Source organism: Tupaia chinensis, unplaced genomic scaffold, assembly GCF_000334495.1.
Source record: "Tupaia chinensis unplaced genomic scaffold, TupChi_1.0 Scaffold139484_1, whole genome shotgun sequence".
Lineage (NCBI taxonomy): Eukaryota > Metazoa > Chordata > Mammalia > Scandentia > Tupaiidae > Tupaia > Tupaia belangeri.
This window is the reverse complement of record NW_006199369.1, coordinates 546,017-565,727: the sequence shown is the minus strand read 5'-3', so window position 1 is coordinate 565,727 and position 19,711 is coordinate 546,017. Positions and strand designations below refer to the sequence as shown.

The following is a 19,711-nucleotide window of genomic DNA, read 5'->3' as shown; positions in this document are numbered from 1 at the left end:
TATTTTCCACAATCACAAGAATGTATTTCACATTATTTTCCCCTGTGACTTCTTTTGTATAATTGTTAAAGATGATTTTGCTATTTATACCAGAAGAATCCTAGGATTCAATTCCACATCAAGTCTCAAAATGTCTTGGGATGTAGAAATAGTCCAAATCACTATTTGAATGAATCAGAAATTGATACCTTTATGATTTTATGACTTAAGAAAAGTTGATGGAATTCCCTATCCCAGAATGCAATTCCAGTGCTCTTTCAAAAATGCTATTCACCTCACTATTTGAAACTCATTATTTTAGGTGGAGTGCCTTCTCCTCAATGTTTACCTATTTACTTTTTAATTACCAGAGAGCACACGCACTCTCCAGAGAAAGAGAGACCCCCTCCAATGGGGTGTGGTCACTCCATTTCTTCATCCTGTCAGGATTTCAAGCATGCATACAAACATACCAGGAGTACTTTTCCAAGTTGCCAGGGATGGTATTCAAACAGTAGTTGGCCATGTGGGATCTGGCTTCCCACACACAGCACTTCACCACTGCACTACAGGGTCGACCATAAGTCCAATCTTGTATAGAATCTACTCTTAAAGAACTAGTTTTACTAACTCAGAATTTACAGGTCCACTCTCAAAGTCTTTAGGGCTCTAAATATTTTGCAATTTAGAATGTTCAGACTTTAGAAAGATAGCAAGGTAATGGTACAGATATCAGATGCATACTACCACCTCCACCTCAAAATGAGACTGGCACAACCCCAGTCACTCAGATATTAACACAATTTCAAACCAAATTTCTATTGAGTGAGTCATGATACCAACTATAAGGAATGCTTCTATTTCAGACTTTAAGAGTTCAGAATTACGGGACCAGCAGGTGGCATGGTGGTTAAGGCACTGGGTCCCACAGGACCAACTTTGTATTTCAAGTTCAGTCCAGGATCCAGTTCCTGAAAAACATGCTGGGTATGCATGTGTATGTGCCCAAAATACCAAGAGGAGAATGAAGGAGAAAGGACTGTGGTGTGGCCTCAGGGGAGGAATGATGTTTTACTTTCTCCCTCCCTCTCTCTCTCTTCTCTCTCTCTGAAAAAAAAAGTTCAGAATTGTAGAAAACAGATTTTGACCTCTGTAGGCTATTAATGAATTAAAGTATTACTTACTTTGGGACCAGCAGTTAGCGTAATGGCTATGTCGCTGGACTCCCATGTAGTCAAGCATGGTTTGAGTCCCAGACTCGGTGGCTTAAAACTCATGCCAGATGCGCGTGCATGTGTGCCCAAGATCCTGAGAGGAGAATGGAGGAGAAGAGATTGCAGCATGGCCATCTTCCCGGGGGGGGGAGGGGGGTGATTCCTTGCTTTCTGTCTCTCTCTGTCTTTCTGGCGAGCACACGTGCCCTATAGCAAAAGCCTCTCCAAAAAAATAAGTAAATAAATAAAGTATTATTTACTTGAAACTTTTAATCAAACACAAAAAATGTTCTTTTCCTCTCTGACAATTGAGATATGAGCACCAAAAAAATAAATGATAATGCACTAAACTTAGTTCATTCTTACATGTAGGACAAAGAGTGGCTACCTGGAAGCAATTCCTGGGGAAGATATCCATCAGGAAAAAAAATGTGCTCCTGCTAGAATTCAATATAAATCTTGCCTACTTCCAGCCCTGCATGAAAGTAATACACAGCAACTACTATACAAGTGAGTGAGCATGGATAGTGGAGAATACAGAGCTACCCTTATCTGTATTGGGAATTGAAAAAGTTGCGGAGTACAAGCAGTATGAGTAGCAATCCTTGAAGTAGTAGGAGTACTATCAGCAGTAATATTGTCACATTCTTCACATCACTTTAAAGTTTATAAAGCACTGTGACAACCAGTCTTAGTTCATTCCTTCAACTTTTTGAGGTACACATCATTATTTCTATTTCATAGAAAAATTACTCATCAATTTGTGTGTATGTGTCAGAGAGGACATGTGTACACACAAGAGTCAGAGACAGAAGCTCAGCACCCCCAATGAGGGTCTTGACACCACGATCCACCCCCATCTTCATCTAGCTTCAGATCATGGGCACCGGGGCACGTGTGTACCCTGGGTCTTCAGGGAGCTTACCCAACATAAGCTTGTAGCTTTCCTCTGTGGGTCAGCCTTACAGAGTGTTGCATTTTGCCATGGTGCCATGGTCTGGCCCACCACACTATTTTTTAATAAGATTAGCAGATTCACATTATTATTATTATATGTCATAATCAGGACATAGCCCATGTTTTCTCATTTTGTGTTCCTCTTTCTTAATATTAATTGCATTTAATGCCTACTTTTTAAATTCAATAAATCAACTTCATATTATCTAGCTCCCATCATGAAAGAAATGTATGAACTATTACAGGTCTACAAATATAAAATTAAACCTGTTCTTGGAGCACTACCTGGTTGCTGTCTTTCCAGAGCTATTAAATATATGAGGCTTTTGATAAAGTGAGAAAATATAAATCTGACATGAGTAAGAGATTGATTCTACAGAGGATCCATCCAATTGTCCTTTTCCAGTACTTACTAATAGCTGAACTTAAAATTTCCTAAAAGGAACAAATTTCAGATGTAGCAAATGGTCCTTAAACTTTGGTATATATCAGAACCACCTACAGAATTTGTTAAATATACAGAATTCTGGGTCCTACACAAAGGACACAGTATATACAGACCAAGGTGCAGGTCTTTGTGTTTTTAGCAAACTTCCCAGATAAGTCTGATCTGCTCTCAAGTTTGAGAGGTACTGCTCTAATGCAAAGCTCTTATCCCATCACATCTCAACACAACCCACAAATAAGTATGCCTTTAAACTTAAAACGATGACCATAACCATACATGAAAATCTCTATTCCAACGCATGTGCTGAAAGAGGAGAGCAGGAAACAACCTGGCTGATCTAGTTCCAAAGATTATTTCTCCCCTAAAAGTCTCTGGAATCTAAATCCTTGATGTCATCTCTAAACTTGACATGGCTAGATAAGATTATTTTTTCAAAGAAACACATTACTTGAGGGATATTTATAATAAATCATGTTGCCATTGATGGAAAATCTTATTACTAAAATCAGTGTTTCCTTTCAACATTCATTGAGCAGTAGTCTATTAACTTGACACTTGAGTCACTCATCTTATTAATCAAATGTTTATTAACACTTCATATGAAACACTGGGTTAATATCTAAGTCAGGCTCATACATTCTAAAGAATACATACCCTATAATTAGGCTTTTCTTATCTTCAGATGACAGTTAAATCAAGACCTGGAAGTTGAATTCTATTGGCTCACCTGGATATAGAAGCTGTTGGAGATGTGAGTAGGTTATTCAAAAATGCAAAATAATTGTCAATGATGTTGTTCCAATTCATGCTTTCTTCATAACAAGGAGATTCCTCAGAGAAAGCTAAATAGAAAAGAATTTCATATATTTATGTCAAATTGAGAATTAACAGCCTAATCTAGCATAGTGAAAAATGCTATAGTAGTTCACCTAATGGAGTTGAAAATTGAAAGCAGAGGATTGGAACTACCCACAATGGTGCAGCAGTAATGCAACAGTGCAATTCTGAATCGCATGGAACAGTCCCAGGCTCACCCCAAGGCTTCCCTGAGCATTTTAGGCATACATGCATGTGCTTGTGATCCAGGCTGGCAAAGGATGGGGATGAATCATGGCATGAAGACCCTGCTGAGGTGCAATTTCTCTCTCTCTTTCTCACTCATTCTGAATAAATAAGTAAATAAACTTTCAATGGAGGGTTAGCAATCCTTCTAATTTGACTTCTACTTTCAGCCTAGATGAAGTGCCACAAACAATGTGGGAGACTAGCCATCAAACAATGTGGGAGACTAATCCACAAAAAGACAAAAAACAAACAAGATGTGTCCTACAGTTAGCTTCCTGCCTTAAGAGAACCCAACCTGAGACCAGCAGTTGATGTAATGGCTATGTCGCTGGACTACCATGTAGTCGACCATGGTTTGCATATCAGACCCAGTGGCTTAAAAGTCATGATGGGTGTGTTTGCGTGCGTGCCCAAGATCCCGAGAGGAGAATGGAGGAGAAGGATTGCGGTGTGGCCATGCCCCCTAGGGGGTGATTTCTCGCTTTCTGTCTCTCTGTCTGTCTGGCGAGCACACGTGCCCTATATGGCAAAAACTTCTCAAAAAAAAAAAAAGAGAGAGAACCCAGCCTATGGCACAGGAAGGAGAACTCAGTGGACAGGATGAGCTGATAAGATGGAATTAGAGTCAGAAACAGGGCAGAGCTGGTGGTGAGAACAAACTATTATTCCCCCCAGAATTTGACTAAGAATCATCAACGCATGCACCCTGAAACCAAATAATTACCCATTGATGGTATCTGTAGTGATCACACAATACCAGATTAGAACAATTGACAATTTATGAATCATTGAGTAAACTCTACAGAAGGTCTTCAGTAGTAGGGAATATTTACAATCAGAATGAGCACCTCATCATACCTGCCTAAAAAATCATAAAAACAAACACTAAAGGGCCAAATTATTTCAGGTAATTTGTCTCTAGATTATTTGTAGAAATACAAAATTAATCAGCACAAAACAAGGTAGAATTTTGTAATATTTGGCATCTAGTTAATAGTCACAGGCCATGCAAGAAAGGAAGAAAATATGATTCGTCGTGAGGAGAAAAATTAATCAAAAGTGGCAGAGGTGACAAAAGAGCAAAAAAGAACATTGATCACATAGAACAGTGTATATTATTTAGTTTGTTATACTAAATGCTTACACACTCAAAAGGCAAAACATCAGATTGGATATAACAAGATCCAGCTGTGTGATGTATATAAAAAAAAATGCATTTGACAGGACCAGCAGTTGGCGTAATGGCTATGTTGCTGGGCTCCCATATAGTCAAACACGGTTCAAGTCCAGGATCCAGTGGCTTAAACTCATGCCAAGTATGTGTGTGTGCATGCCCAAGATCCCGAGAGGAGAATGGAGGAGAAGGGATTGCGGTGAGGCCATCCCCCTGGGAGGTGATTTCTCACTTCCTGTCTCTCTGTCTTTCTGGCGAGCGCACGCACCCTATAGCAAATATCTCTCAAAAAAATGCATTTGAATTATATAGACATAAATAAATTAAAAGTAAATGGATGGGGTCCAGTTAGTGGCATGGTGGTCAAGGTGCTGGACTCTTATGTGACTGACCATGGTTCGAGTCCCAGACCCAGCAACTTGAAAATCATGCATGGTATGTGTGCCCAAAATCCCAGGAGAGAATGGAAAAGAAGTAATTACAGCATGCCTGCCCCCTTCCTCCTTGCCCCTTCAAGGGGGTGATTTCTCACTTTCCCTCTCTCTGTCTGTCTCAAGTGAGCATACATGGCCTTAGGGCAAAAACTTAAGGATAAAAAAAAGTAAATAGGTAGAAAAGGGATACTACACTAATATTCATCAAAAGATAGTTATTAGGCAAAGTTGATTTCAGATGATGAATGTATTATCATTTTATGATTGTAAAGTCTCAGTTAATCAAAAAAATATAACACTTCTTTTTTTAGAGGTTTTTGTTATGGGGCATGTGTGCTCGCCAGAAAGACAGAGAGAGACAGAGATACAGAAAGCGAGAAATCATCCCCCAGGGGGCATGGCCACACCGCAATTCTTCTCCTCCATTCTCCTCTTGGGATCTTGGGCATGCACACACACATGCCCGGTGTGAGTTTAAGCCACGGGGTCTGGGACTCAAACCATGGTCTACTATGTAGGAGTCCAGCAACATAGCCATTATGCCAACTGCTTGTCTCAATTTAACACTTTTAATGTTATATTTTATGTACATTACACTAACTGCTGGTCCCAATATGACACTTTTAATGTTATATTTTATGTACATTATAACAGATCTTTAAAACACATGAAACAAAAACTAATACAAACATAACAAAATAGACAAATCCACTATTACAGTCAGATTTCAACACACTGCAAGCAAAATATCAGTAATGATACAGAAGATTTGCACAATATTATCAAACCACTTGATCTAATTGATGTTTACAGAACACCACAGCACTCAACAACATAGTTTATGTTTTTCTCAAATACATATAAAATATTTACAAATTTAGATGATATTCTAGTCATAAAACAAGTCTCAAAATATCACCATAAGTTTAAAAATATACAAAGAATATTCACTAACTAAAATGCAATTAAATTATATATCAATAACATAAATATAGTTAGAAACTTCCAAACACTTAAAAATGAAAAAATGAAATGCACTTATAAATAACTCATTTCATAGGTTGAAAGAGGAATTAGAAAGTACTTTGGATTTAATGAAAATAAAAGCACAACATACCAAGATGCCACTAATAAAAGTATTTAGGGAAAAGTTAATACCACTAAACACCTACATTAGAAGAGAAAATGGGGCCCGACCTATGGCATATTGGTTGAGGTGACTGGATCCCACAAGGCTGACAGTACAGTTTGAGTTCTGGAACCAGCTACTTGGAAAACATGCCAGGCACATGTGCATGCATGCCCGAAATCCTGGCAGGAAGGAGAAATAAAGAAGGAATTGCAGTGTAAGCATTCCCCATGGGTGTGGGGAGTGGGAGTTTTCTCATTCTCTGCCTCTTTCTCTAATTCTGTCCAGTGAGCACACACTCCCTTTGGAAAAAAAAAAGAGAGAGAGAGAGAGAGAGAGAGAGAAAGAATGAGAAATTGTCTCAAATTTATGACTTCAGCTTTTATGTTAAAAAAAACTAGAAACAAAGAGACGGTTAAATCCAAAGTAAGCAGGGGAAAAAAGAATAAAAATGAGTGGAAATTAAGTAAATATAAACATTAGAGAAAAATTAATATAATAAAAACAAAGGCGGAACCAGCAGTTAGCGTAATGGTTATGTCGCTGGACTCCATGTCGTCGACCACAGTTCAAGTCCCAGACCCAGTGATTTAAACTCACGCCAGGCGTGTGTGCGTGCGTGCCCAAGATCCCAAGAGGAGAATGGGGGAGAAGGGATTGCAGCATGGCCATTCCCCCTGGGGGGCGATTTCTCGCTTTCTGTCTCTCTGTCTCTGTCTGTCTGTCTGGCAAACACACGTGCCCTATAACGGAAAACCGCTGAAAAAAAAAAAAAAAATATATATATATATAGAGAGAGAGAGAGAGAGACACTAAATTGAGAAATTTAAATAAAAGAGACAAATTCCTTTAAAGACAAAATCTACCAATGCTTACTCAAAAAGAAATAGATCATCTGAGAAGTCCTATGTCTATATAAGAAATTGAATTTGTAATAAAATATCTTCCCATAAAATAAAATAAAATAAAGGCCCAGGTGGCTTCACTCATTAATTCTACCAAATGTTTAAGAAAGAAATAATCTAATTCAATATAAATTCCTTCAGAAAAGTAAAAGAGAGAGAAAACCTCAACTTATTCTGTGAGGTAAGATATCCTGATACCAAAATAAGACAAAGGCATTTTCAAAAAAGAGAACCATAGACCAATATCCCTCATAAGAAAGCAAATACAAACTGTTAAACAAAATTTTAGCAAATTGAATCCCATAATACATTAGTTATGCAAGATGGATTTAACATTTGAAAACAGTCAATGTAATTTACCATGGGAACAACATGATTAAATACAAAATCATTTAAATAAATGCAGAGAAACATTTGGCAGAAATCTAAGGTCAGCTCCTGACAAAAGACCTTGGAAAACTAGGAATAAAAGAAAATTTCTTCGACTTAATAAAAATTGTCTATGAGAAACCTGTAGCGGATGTTATGCTCAGTAGTAAAAAATTAAATCACCACCCTCCCAAATCAAGGAGAAGACCAGGATGTTCTCAAATACTGTTTCTATCCAGTATTGTATGGGAGGTTATAGCCAATAAGAAAGGAAATTAACAAAATTAAAATTCTTTAAAAAAAATACAGGAACTATCAAGCCATCTTTATTCACACATGACAATCCACAAATAATAACAATAATAATAAAGGGCTATTAGGTGGCCTGGAGTTTAGGATGCTGGATCTTTCATGACAAGGTACAAAGTTTGAGTCCCAGATTCAGCAGCTTGAGAATCACTATCATTCACATGCACACATGCCCAAAATCCTGAAAGGAGACTGGAGGAGAAGGGATTCTGGCATAGCTATCCTCCCTGAGGGGTAACTTCTCATTTCGAGAGAGAGAGAGCTGGTATACCCTATAACAAAAATCATTTTAATAAATAAATAAGTTAATAATAATAATTAATAAATAAGATAAATCAATAAATAAAATTAGAAAAGATAAAAAAAGCCTAAAGAGTTAACTTAGCAAGTTTGCAGAATACAGGATCAACGTGCTAAAATAAATGTGTTGGGGCCAGCAGGTAGCATAGCGGTTAAGGCACTGGAATCCCACATGGTCGACCATGGTTCAAGTCCCCAGACCTGGTAGCTTGAAATTCACGGCAAGCATGTGTGCGTGCCTGCCCAAAATCCCAAGAGGAGGATGGAGGAGAAGGAATTACAGCATAGCCATCCCTTCTCAGGAGGAGCAGCGGGTCTCACTTTCTCTTTCTGTGTGTGTCTCTCAGTGTCTCCAGTGAGCACATGTGCCCTATAGCAAAAAAGATTTATCTAAGGAAATACAAAATCTGTTTCTATACAAGCAACAAACTACTAAAGATTAAATTTAAATGTTGTAAGACTTTTAATACCATCAAAAATGAATTTCAGGGATAAAAATTATAAAACATGTGAAAGATAACAAAAGCTATCTGAAGTTGCTTAGAAAAATAAAGAAGACATAATAATGGGGAGCAATTAATGTTTATAGGTCAGAAGACTCCAAATAGTTAAAATGCACATTCTTCCTATACTGATCTACAGATTCAACTCAATTCTGATTAAAATTTCAACAGATATTTGGGAAATTGACAAGCAGATTTAAAATTCACATGAGAAGCCAAATAACCTTGAATAGTTTAAAATATTTTTACATGAAAAAAGGACAAAGTTAGAGGGCTAATACCACCTGACTTTAAGACTTATTACAAAGCTATGGTAATCAAAGTAGGGCAATACTGGTATAAAGACAGGCAAACGGATTACTCAAATAGAATAGAGAGTCCAGAAAAAGCCATATGTTCAAACGGTTATTTATTTTTTAAGATTTTTGCTATAGGGTGCATGCACTCACCGGAAAGATAGAGAGAGACAGAGATAGAGAAAACGAGAAATCACCCCCTTGGGGGGTGGCCATGCCACAATCCCTTCTCTTCCATCCTCCTCTTGGAATTATGGGTACACATGCACATGTGCCTGGCATGAGTTTTACATTGCCAGGACCAGGACTCAAACCATGTTCAACTACATGGGAGTCTAGTAACGTAACCATTATACTATCTGCTGGTCCCCAAACAGCTATTTTTTGACAAAACTGTAAAAGTAATTCAGTAGGGAAAAGAGAGCTTCACAGCAAAATTTTCTGGAGTAACTGGATCCTCAAAATGCAAATACAGGATCAACGTGCTAAAATAAATGTGTTGGGGCCAGCAGGTAGCATAGCGGTTAAGGCACTGGAATCCCACATGGTCGACCATATATATATATATATGTGTGTGTGTGTGTGTGTGTGTGTGTGTTTGTGTGTATACATATGTATATAATAAACTTTAATATTTAACTATACCATATAATGGGTTGTCAAAAAAGTCTTGATACATTAAAATGTGTCATGATTTTCTGATAACCCAATGCAAATTTTTTTTTTGAAGAGGTTTTTGCTATAGGATGCGTGCACTCACCAGACAGACAGAGACAAACAGAGAGACAGAAAGCGAGAAATCACCCCCAGGGAGGATGGCCACGCTGCAATCTCTTCTCCTCCATTCTCCTCTCAGGATCTTGAGCACGCATGCACACGCGCCTGGCTTGCGTTTTAAGCCACCGGGTCTGGGACTCGAACCACGGTTGACTACATGGGAGTTCAGTGACATAGCATTATGTTAACTGCTAGTCCCCCAATACAAATATTTATTTAATATATTTTTTATTTCAATTTCTTTTATACATTCAATCACATATGTTATAGCTTACAAAGTGAATATTCCAACATGTATACATTTTTTACCAGTCCAGTTGAGAATACTATACATGTTATATTCAACAGATAATATACCCAAATCAAAGCAAATATTAACTTAAAATGGATCATAGACTGAAGCTTACAACCTGGACCAGCCCAAGGCCTGGTAGTCTAGGCAGGCAGACCCTACATAGCCAGTCATGCAGTCCTGAACCTAGCAGCTTGAGAAACACTCTGGGCACGTGTGCACGCATGTGTGCAACCCCAGAAGGAGGGAGAGATGAAGCAGAAGAGAATGTGGCAGAGCCATCTCCGTGAGGAGTGCTTTCTTGCTCTCTGTCTCCCTTTCTCTCTGTCTCTGTATCTTTCTCTGTCTCCCTCTTTCTCTTTTAGTTTGCTATAGTGTGTGTGCTTTCACCAGGAAAAGAGAGAGAAAAAGTAAGAAAGCACTGTCCTGGACATGGTCACACTGTCATCCTTTTTTTTCCATTAGCCTTTCTGGATTTTTCACACACACACGCATACACACACACACACACACACACACACACACACACAAGTGCTCAGTATGTTTCTCAAGCCACCAGATGTGGGACTTGAACCACGCAGTTGGCCATGTGGATCCAGTCGCTTTAACTACCACATCACCAGCTGATGTGTTCTCTCTCTCTCTCTCTCTCTCTCTCTCTCTCTCTCTCTCTCTCGTACAAGTATCCTCCGGCAAAATTGAAAAAATGAAACCTAAAACTATTAAACTTTAAGGAGAAAATATAGGCAAAAATCATTGTGACCTCAAATGTTAACAAAGATTTCCTAGCTGTAGTACAAAAAGCATGATCTATTTTATTAAAAAGAAGAAGAAAAAGAAGAAAGAGAGGAGAGAGAGAGAAAAGGAAAGGAAAGAGGAAAGGAGAGGAAAGGAAAGGAAAGGAAAGGAAAGGAAAGGAAAGGAAAGAGGAAAGGGAAGAGGAAAGGGAAGAGGAAAGGGAAGAGGAAAGGGAAGAGGAAAGGAAAGGAAAGGAAAGGAAAGAGGAAAGGAGAGGAAAGAAGGAAAGGAAAGAGGAAAGGGAAGAGGAAAGGGAAGAGGAAAGGGAAGAGGAAAGGAAAGGAAAGGGGAGAAGGAAAAGGGAAGGGAACTAGGACTTTATCAAATCTGAAACTTCTGCTCCTGAATTATATTGATAGGAAGAACAAAAAGTGGGGCCAGCAGGTGGAGTGGTAGTTAAAGGCGCTGAACTCCTACATGGCAGACCATGGTTCAAGACCCAGAGCTGGTGACTTACTTTCTCTCTCTCTCTCTCTCTCTCTTATCAAATTGGAAAAGAATAATAATAAATAAAGTTAGAATAAAAATAAAATAAAAGAAGAATGAAAAGACAATCCAGAAGCTGGGAAGATTTCTAAAACATGTCTGATAAAGGACTTACTTGTATTCTAAATATATGAGAACCTTTTAAAATACCCAATAAAGAACCCAGTTTAAAAAGTGAAGAAAAGATTAGAATACATAATTCATGAATAAAGATATAAGTACATGACACATAAGTACTTGAAAAGATAGGTGTTCAAGATCATTACCCATAAATGCAAATAAAATCTATAATAAGTCCAGTACATACCTATTATAATGGCTAAAATTAAAAAGACTGACTCTACCAGATGCTGGTACGGATGTGGAGGTACTAGAACTCTCACATACTACAGGTAGAAGTATAAAATGGTGCAACAAGAAAAACAGTTTGCCAGTTTGAATAAGAAATCATGAAGTGAAAATAAATCAATTTTAAAAAGTTGTTAAACATACACATTCCATAGAATGAAGACATTTTATTCTTAAAGGGAAAAAAAGCATATTCCAAGCAAGACTTTTAAATGAATACACATAGCAGCTTTATTCATGATAGCCAAAAGCAATAAAACACCAGTTTTGAACTGTGTAGTGGATAGAAGGACTGTGGTACACCCATACAACAGCATAGTATTCAGCGATATAAAGGAATAAACCTGTTACTAACTGAACAGCTCTCAAAATAACCAATGTTAACTAATGGCACTAAGTAAAATATGTAGCACAAAAAAGTACAAACTGCATAATTCCATTCATAAAAATTTCTAGAAATAAAAATTCAGTAAGAGGGACAATACAGCAGTGGTTGGGGACAGGGCAAGGGACTGGGGTTGACATTAGGAAGGATTATAAAAGATGGGGAAGCTTTTGAGAGTGACAGTGGTCTTTTCTATCTCATGTCTGGTGACAGTTTTATGGCTATATACAATATGTCAGGACCAGCAGTTGTTGTAAGGGCTATATTGCTGGACTCCCATGTAGTCAACCACAGTTTGAGTCCTGGACCCATTGGCTTAAACTCACACCATACGTGAGTGCGTGCGTGCTCAAGATCTCGAGAGGAGAATGGAGAATGGATATTGCAGCGTGGCCATCCCCCTCGGGGGGTGATTTCTTGTTTTCTGTCTCTCTGTCTCTCTTTGTCTTTCTAGCAAACATACGCACCCTATAGCAAAAACCTCTCAAAAAAAAATTTTTTTTTAATGTCAACACTTGTCACATTACATACGTTAAATATGTGTGATTTATTGCTTGTCAGTAATATTTCAACAAAGTTTTCTTTTTCAAGAAAGCACTCCTAATTTGAAGTGAGTAATTTAACCTCTTCAGAATTCATTTAAGAAGCAACATTGCATAAAACTTGCATCCATATACTTCACAGAATTCCCCACTGAAATAGACTGGCTAATGTGTACAAAATTTTATAAGTGTACAAGGAAAAAAAGGTGGAAACTATCTTGAAAATTAACACAGAAGTGTGTGTTCATTCCACAGATAGAGGAAAGCATCAATAATTCCAGGAAATCAAGCAGTATCAAAAATCTGTTTTAAACAAAAGAAGAAAATAAAATAAAATACTACATAGTAAATCTTTGGCCATTGTGTGTGATACATCATTCTGACTCTCATTTCTATGGGTGGAAGAGGGAATTAATATCTATCACACGTATCTACAATATTGGGTAGGCATTTTATATAATTGTCCTATTTAGTCTTCCTAAGAACACCATAAAATTGACCATATAAGTTTTATTTTACCAGGCATAAAACTGACTAAGCTAGTCTACTCAATAAAATCTGTGTCAGATGTAGTTTACTTTCCAAACCCATGCCAAAATGCCAGTCTGTGCTTTAGCTGCTTGATAAATCTGTACTCCATAATTTTAAATAATTATCACAGAATCTGTTTATTAGAATATCCCATTAGTGTCTCTGTTATACCAGCTTCTTACCATGTAGTGTTGTTTTTATTTTATTTATTTTTCATTCATGAGAGTGAGAGATAGAGAAAGACTGACAAGCAAGTTCTTTCCTCTTGTCAGCCTTTTCAGCCAGCCAGGATTGTGGCCACATGCGACCAAAGCATACAAGTCAACCTAGGAACCAAACCCACAATCTTCCATACGGATACATCTTCTTTAGCTGCTTGATAAATCTGTACTCCATAATTTTAAATAATTATCACAGAATCTGTTTATTAGAATATCCCATTAGTGTCTCTGTTATACCAGCTTCTTACCATGTAGTGTTGTTTTTATTTTATTTATTTTTCATTCATGAGAGTGAGAGATAGAGACTGACAAGCAAGTTCTTTCCTCTTGTCAGCCTTTTCAGCCAGCCAGGATTGTGGCCACATGCGACCAAAGCATACAAGTCAACCTAGGAACCAAACCCACAATCTTCCATACGAATACATCTTCACTTGAGCAATGTCACCAAGCCAACCTTACTTTTAATGAAGAAAAAGGAAATAGGAATGTATAATCTAAGATTCGTGCATAGCAATAGTCTTAAATAGTCTCAGAAAGGGACTATAATAAATAAAGTAAAAGAGCAAATGGACAAGGGGTGTCTGGCCTAGTGGAGAAGCAGTAGTCTGACCTTTAGCCTGGCAAGAAAGAAGGCAAAAGAGGACATTTTATTTTCTTTGCTGAACCCTCCAAAGTCTCATGTAGTGAAAGTATAAACATCTGACTAGAAGTATAAAGAATAGAACTTAAAACAGGGAGACAGCTCTGGATAAAATTTTGAGTAAGGAGAAATTCTAAAACATATTCTCTCTATCACCCCAGCCAGCCAACTACTCTTCTTCTGTTGATACAGAAGAATAGAGGTTTACTGGTCTGACAAAATGGAACTAGAGTGGTGCTGAACTTACACTGTCAGCACACTGCTCTTTCCAGAAACAGTGGGGATTCACTTACCCTGTTAATTTTGAACAGAAAAATCCCCCATTACCCCTCTTTTATTTGTTCCCAGATATTTCACAGCCAGGCTATTCTTTTCAAACCATGTGCCATAAGCAGGCATTTGGAGAATTTGTTTCGTAGGTTTTGGAGAACTTGACCTACCCAAGGGAAAAATGTGCATTCATACAAGTGATTAGGGATTCCTTCACTGAATGTAGGCTCATGGCCTGATCCCCCTAGAAGGAAACCATCCAATTGAAAAGTCACCACCCCCACACCAACAGCACTTCTGTCAGCATTTTAGTGTTCATTCTTACATGTGAATGGGCATTCTAGAATTATCAGATAGTAAAGTTTCCACCTAAATGACAGAGATCACACAAACAAAAAGAAGAACAGAAACTACTGGTACAAACTTTAAAGGAAAGGACTATTTTAGCATGATAAAAGAAGATGCAAAAAGAGAAGAAAGTTATTTTTTAATGACTATCTACAGAACAAAGAAGTATTCTCAGAAATAAAAAATGTCATAACAAAAAAATTTGAAATAGATGCATTTTAAATAAAATTGAGAAAATGTCCCAGAAATCAGAAGAAAACATATTCTTAAAAACCATAAATTTAGAGGATCATACAGTAGGTTCAACTGATGGCTAGTAGAAGTTCTAAAAAAAAAAAAAGAAGAAAAGAAATATGTAGGGTTTGAAATGATCAAAGACGTAATACAAAAAAATTGCCCAAAATGTTTATTTTTAAGAAGAAAGATATCACTGAGTACAAAACACAATGCATTCTTTAAAAGGCCTATTCTAACACAAGTCTTTATGAAATGTCATGGTATTGGGACTAAAAAAGGAATCCTGAAGTTTATCATTGTAAAATAGAATTTATCAACTAAATATTTGTTGCAAAACAAGACTTTCTACAAATCAAGAGACCACTAAAATCCTCAAAGACCAGGTAGTCATCTGGGACCAACCTTCTGGCCCAGTCTATGAACGAGGACCTGATACACTAACCGGCATTTGCAACAATGGATGAAAATCACCTGGCAAATTTGTCTAAGATCTGTCTTCCCATGAGTATATTGAAGTCACAAACTTGCCTAGAGATGCAGCAAATATTTTGGTGATGGGTGTAGAAAATTCTATAAAAGAAGGTGATCCTGGAACAGTATTCTTCAGGGAAGAAGAAATGCTATGTTTTGGAAAATGAAGACAAAATTATAAAGCATGAGATGCAAATTATAAAAAACATAAAAATTCAGCATTATGAAATTGCATTGGTGCATGGAGAAAATGAAGAACTTTATATGAAAACACTGGAGTAGTCCAAATTTCACACAGGGCAAATCAAGTTAAATTCAGGGCTGTATTTAGATGAGACTATTCTAGAAGAATTCTCTTTCTCCAATGTTCTTTGCCTTTCAGTGAAACTGGCTATTTGAGAAACATTGCTGGATAAATTTGTTGAATATGTTCAGTCAATTCCAGAAACTTTAGAAGCTGGGAAGAAAGTAAAACTATCTCATAAAGAAGTTATGCAGAAAATTGGGACCAGTAGTTAGCGTAATGGCTATGTCCCTGGACTCCCATGTAGTCGACCGCGGTTCGCGTTCCGGACCCAGTGGCTTAAAACTCACGCTGGGTGCGTGTGCGTGAGTGCCCAAGATCTCGAGAGGAGAACGGAGGAGAAGGGATTGCGGCGTGGCCATCTCCCCCTGGGGGGTGATTTCTCGCTTTCTATCTTTCTGTCTCTCTCTGTCTGTCTGGCGAGTGCACGCGCCCTATAGTAAAAACCTCTCCAAAAAAAAAAAAAGAAGTTATGCAGAAAATGGGTGAACCTTTGCCCTAAAGCATTGTATAAATTTGAGTTCAGCCTCCTTGATCACTCCTGATTTCTACTGAGATAGAGAAAACCGGGAAGAACTTTATGATAAAACTTGTCAATTCCTCAGCATTACTTGAAGAGTTAGGCTTCATGCTGCCAAAGACACTGGAATCATTGCTGATCTCCTTGTGCTCAAAATCATCAATGAGCCAATTGCTACTGCCACTTGGCTTGAACAAGAAAATTGATGTCAAAAGCAACATTCAGATCTTTGACATGATGGCATTTTGTGTATTTCCATCCTCACTGTTTAAAAAGGAACGAAGCCAAGTCTGCACCTGAGGATACCCATTTGAGTGAAGAATACCTTGACAAGCAATGGTCACTATCTCATGGCTGAGAATAAGTGCAAGTATAAGAAGGACATTAGTGAGGACAAGAGGGCTGTTCATGCCTCCTCCTGCCTTCTGTGTATACTCTTTCTTCCAGTATGGAGGCCAGTCTGAGACCAAGTCCTTCTGAACGATTAACAGTTATATCCCTGTTACCCGTTAGCAACTGGACAATCAACAGTTGACCAGGTGGAGAAAGAAAGCTCTACATAGTTCCAGTTAGACACATCACTCATCCTTCATGGGTAGCTTTATCTGTAGTCATGAGATTTATATTTGACAAGACTCCACAAAAAATATAACCCCATTCTTGGTGCAGTTGCTGCCAGGCAGCTTGCCCGCCTGGACCCTCTTCTGAAAGGACTCTGTCTTTCATACTTTTCTCATTGTTGTGGCTTTATTTGCATCTCTGGATGAGTCTCTAATCTTTGAAATCTGAACCCAAGAATGAAGCATTCATCACAATGCTCCCAGCTCCTCCTCATCCAATAACAAAGATCCCCAACTATTTGGAAATTAAGCAACACATTTCTAAATAACTGAGAAGAAGCCACAATAAAAGAAGAAGTCATAATAAAAAAGTAGAAAAAAATTTGAATTAACATAATAAAATTGTGAAATATCCAAATGTCTGGGTTATACCTAGAGCTTTGAACAAGAGAAATTTATCATCTTAAAAGCATATACTAGAAAATAAGATAACCTATAAATCAAGATGCTCAAAAAGGAACAGCATCAAACTAAATTTAATAGAAGAAAGGAAATAATAAAGATAAAAGGATAAACTAATGAAATAACAAACACATGTACAGTAGAGAGAATCAACAAAACTCAGTGCTTCAGCAAGACGAGTTACATTCTACAGTTGAGTAAACCTTTGTGCCCTAGCAAGGAACTGCCCAATGGAAAGTGAAGTGGTTATTCTTACAGGTTCCAGAGAGAGACTTTCCACATTGGTATTCTTGGCTTTGACAGTATTTTTGTGACTGAAGCTAGGAGTAAAATCTTTCCTGAGCCTCAGTATTCCTATCTACAAATGGAATGCTATCTATCTCACAGGTTGATATGAATATTAGATAATTCATAGGAAATACAAATATTTGTGATTATCAAATAGTTTTGAGACTTCTGAACTCCAGGATTCTTGCTGATATTGACTATCACCCTTTGTAGCCTGTTTCTAAAAAATAGAAGTGGGAAAATATAAGTGATAAAAAGCAGGATAAGGTAGAACAGGAGGAAGGTAAAGTGTAAGATGAGTATTCAAACCCAGGGAGATATGGCCAGCTTGCTGAATTTGTTACCCTTAACCCAGCAACCCTACATGGAGCTACAGAGTTCAGCTCACTGAGAAGTTCCCTGTGACCCAATACCTCTACATGGAGCTACAGAGCTTCACACTGTGACCTGCAGCAAACACAATGACTGCCTTGTGATACATAGCCTGAAACTGAGAGCCACGGAGGGAAAATCTCCGGCAGCCTCTAAAAACAGCAGTATGCTGAGGAAGGTAAGAAAAAAGACCAGGTGGCCATCGCCACAGAAAAGAATGTGAAATTCATGTCCCCAGCCCTGAGCCCCTCAAGTGTAAGACATAGACTTTTTTTTTTTTTTTAGTTTTTGCTTTGTTATAGGGCATGTACACTCACCAGAGAGACAGAAAGTGAGAAATAACCCCCAGGAGGGATGGTCACCACTGCATTCCCTCTCCTCTATTCTCCTCTTAGGATTTTGGGCACACACGCACATGAACCCTGTGTGAGTTTTAAACTTCCAAATTTGGGATTCAAACCATGATTGACTGTGTGGGAGTCCAGTGATGTAACCATTATGCCATCTGCAGGTCCCAAGACACAGGCATTCTAAGGAGAAGTCGATAACCCCCCTGAATGGCAGTATCTTGACATACTGCAAAGCCAAGCAGGAGCATGATTTTCCAGGAAAGATGAACCTAGCCAGCTCTGGGGCAGGAAGCAGAGTCAGAGATGCACGTTTTCCTGTATGGGCTACAGTTGAGATAGAAAAGGTTTTTGAAGAAACAAGAGGACTCTGTGACTCATGCAGTTGTGCCATTACAAAATTTACATTTTCAGGGATTTAGGAAGGGAAAAAGGGAGCTGTAACCTAATAAGAAATTATATATATATAAAATATGTCAGAAAAGTGATGGCACATTTTTGCAATAGAAAAGTGTAGAAATACATCATGACTTTCCAGAATCCTAACTATATGTATATATATGTATATATGTGTATGTGTGTGTATATATATATATATATATAAAATTAATTTCCTGGCATAGAATGCCTAAAACCCATAAAAAATTTCCAAACATGTGTCTTTTTATATCCTACTGAGACAAAGGTGGCTGGGGAGGGGGGGGAGGGTCCTGGATAGCCCAAGGAAGGGAACAAGGTATCAGAGGAACCAATCCCATGATCTAAGTATCAGCCCTGTTCTTCTCCAACTCTCTTACCTACCCTAAAACTCCAAGAAGGAGAGAGGATTAGAGGTTGAGTCAATCACTAATAGCCAATGATTTGATCAATTATATCTGAATAATGACGCCTCCATAAAAACTCAGGTGGTTCAACGTTGTGAACAAATGGAGGTGCTGGCAGAGTGGTGCCCAGAGAGGGTCCAGAACTCTGCACCTCCCCCAACTCCTCCCTATACCTGTACTATACCTGTACTATACATCTCTCATCTGGCTGTTCCTGAGTTAGATTCTTCACAATGTACTGTGATCTAGTAAGTAAACTACTTTCCTCGGTTCTGTGAACTGGTCTAGCAAATGAGCACACCCAAGGAGGAAGTCCTGAGTATGCTGATTTAGAGCCAGTTTGTGAGAAGTCAGAAGTGGGCCCTGGACGTGGGATGGGCATCAACAATGGGGGTTATCAGGGCCAAGCCTGCAACCTGTGGGATCTGATGCTAACTCCAGAGAGACAACGCCAGAATTTAATCAAATTGCAGGACACCTTGTTGGCATTCGTGAGAATTGCTTGGACTGGAAAAACCCCACCCATTTGGTCACAGAAGTCTTGGTGGTGTTTCAATTCTTTTTTCACAACAGGAGCCTACTCAGCCTGAGACAGACTGAACACTA

At 38.2% G+C, this 19,711-nt stretch overlaps 1 protein-coding gene and 1 pseudogene across 1 annotated transcript in view; one reads left to right on the top strand and one right to left on the bottom strand.

Annotated features, from left to right (window-relative positions):
- ABCA13 (ATP binding cassette subfamily A member 13) overlaps positions 1 to 19,711 on the bottom strand; it is a 500,786-nt gene that overhangs the window by 409,906 nt on the left and 71,169 nt on the right. Inside the window, 1 exon segment of the mRNA XM_014593022.1 lies at positions 3,326 to 3,440. Within this exon segment, the coding sequence (XP_014448508.1) occupies positions 3,326 to 3,440 (115 nt within the window).
- On the top strand, positions 15,282 to 16,458 carry LOC102486271 (required for meiotic nuclear division protein 1 homolog pseudogene; annotated as a pseudogene).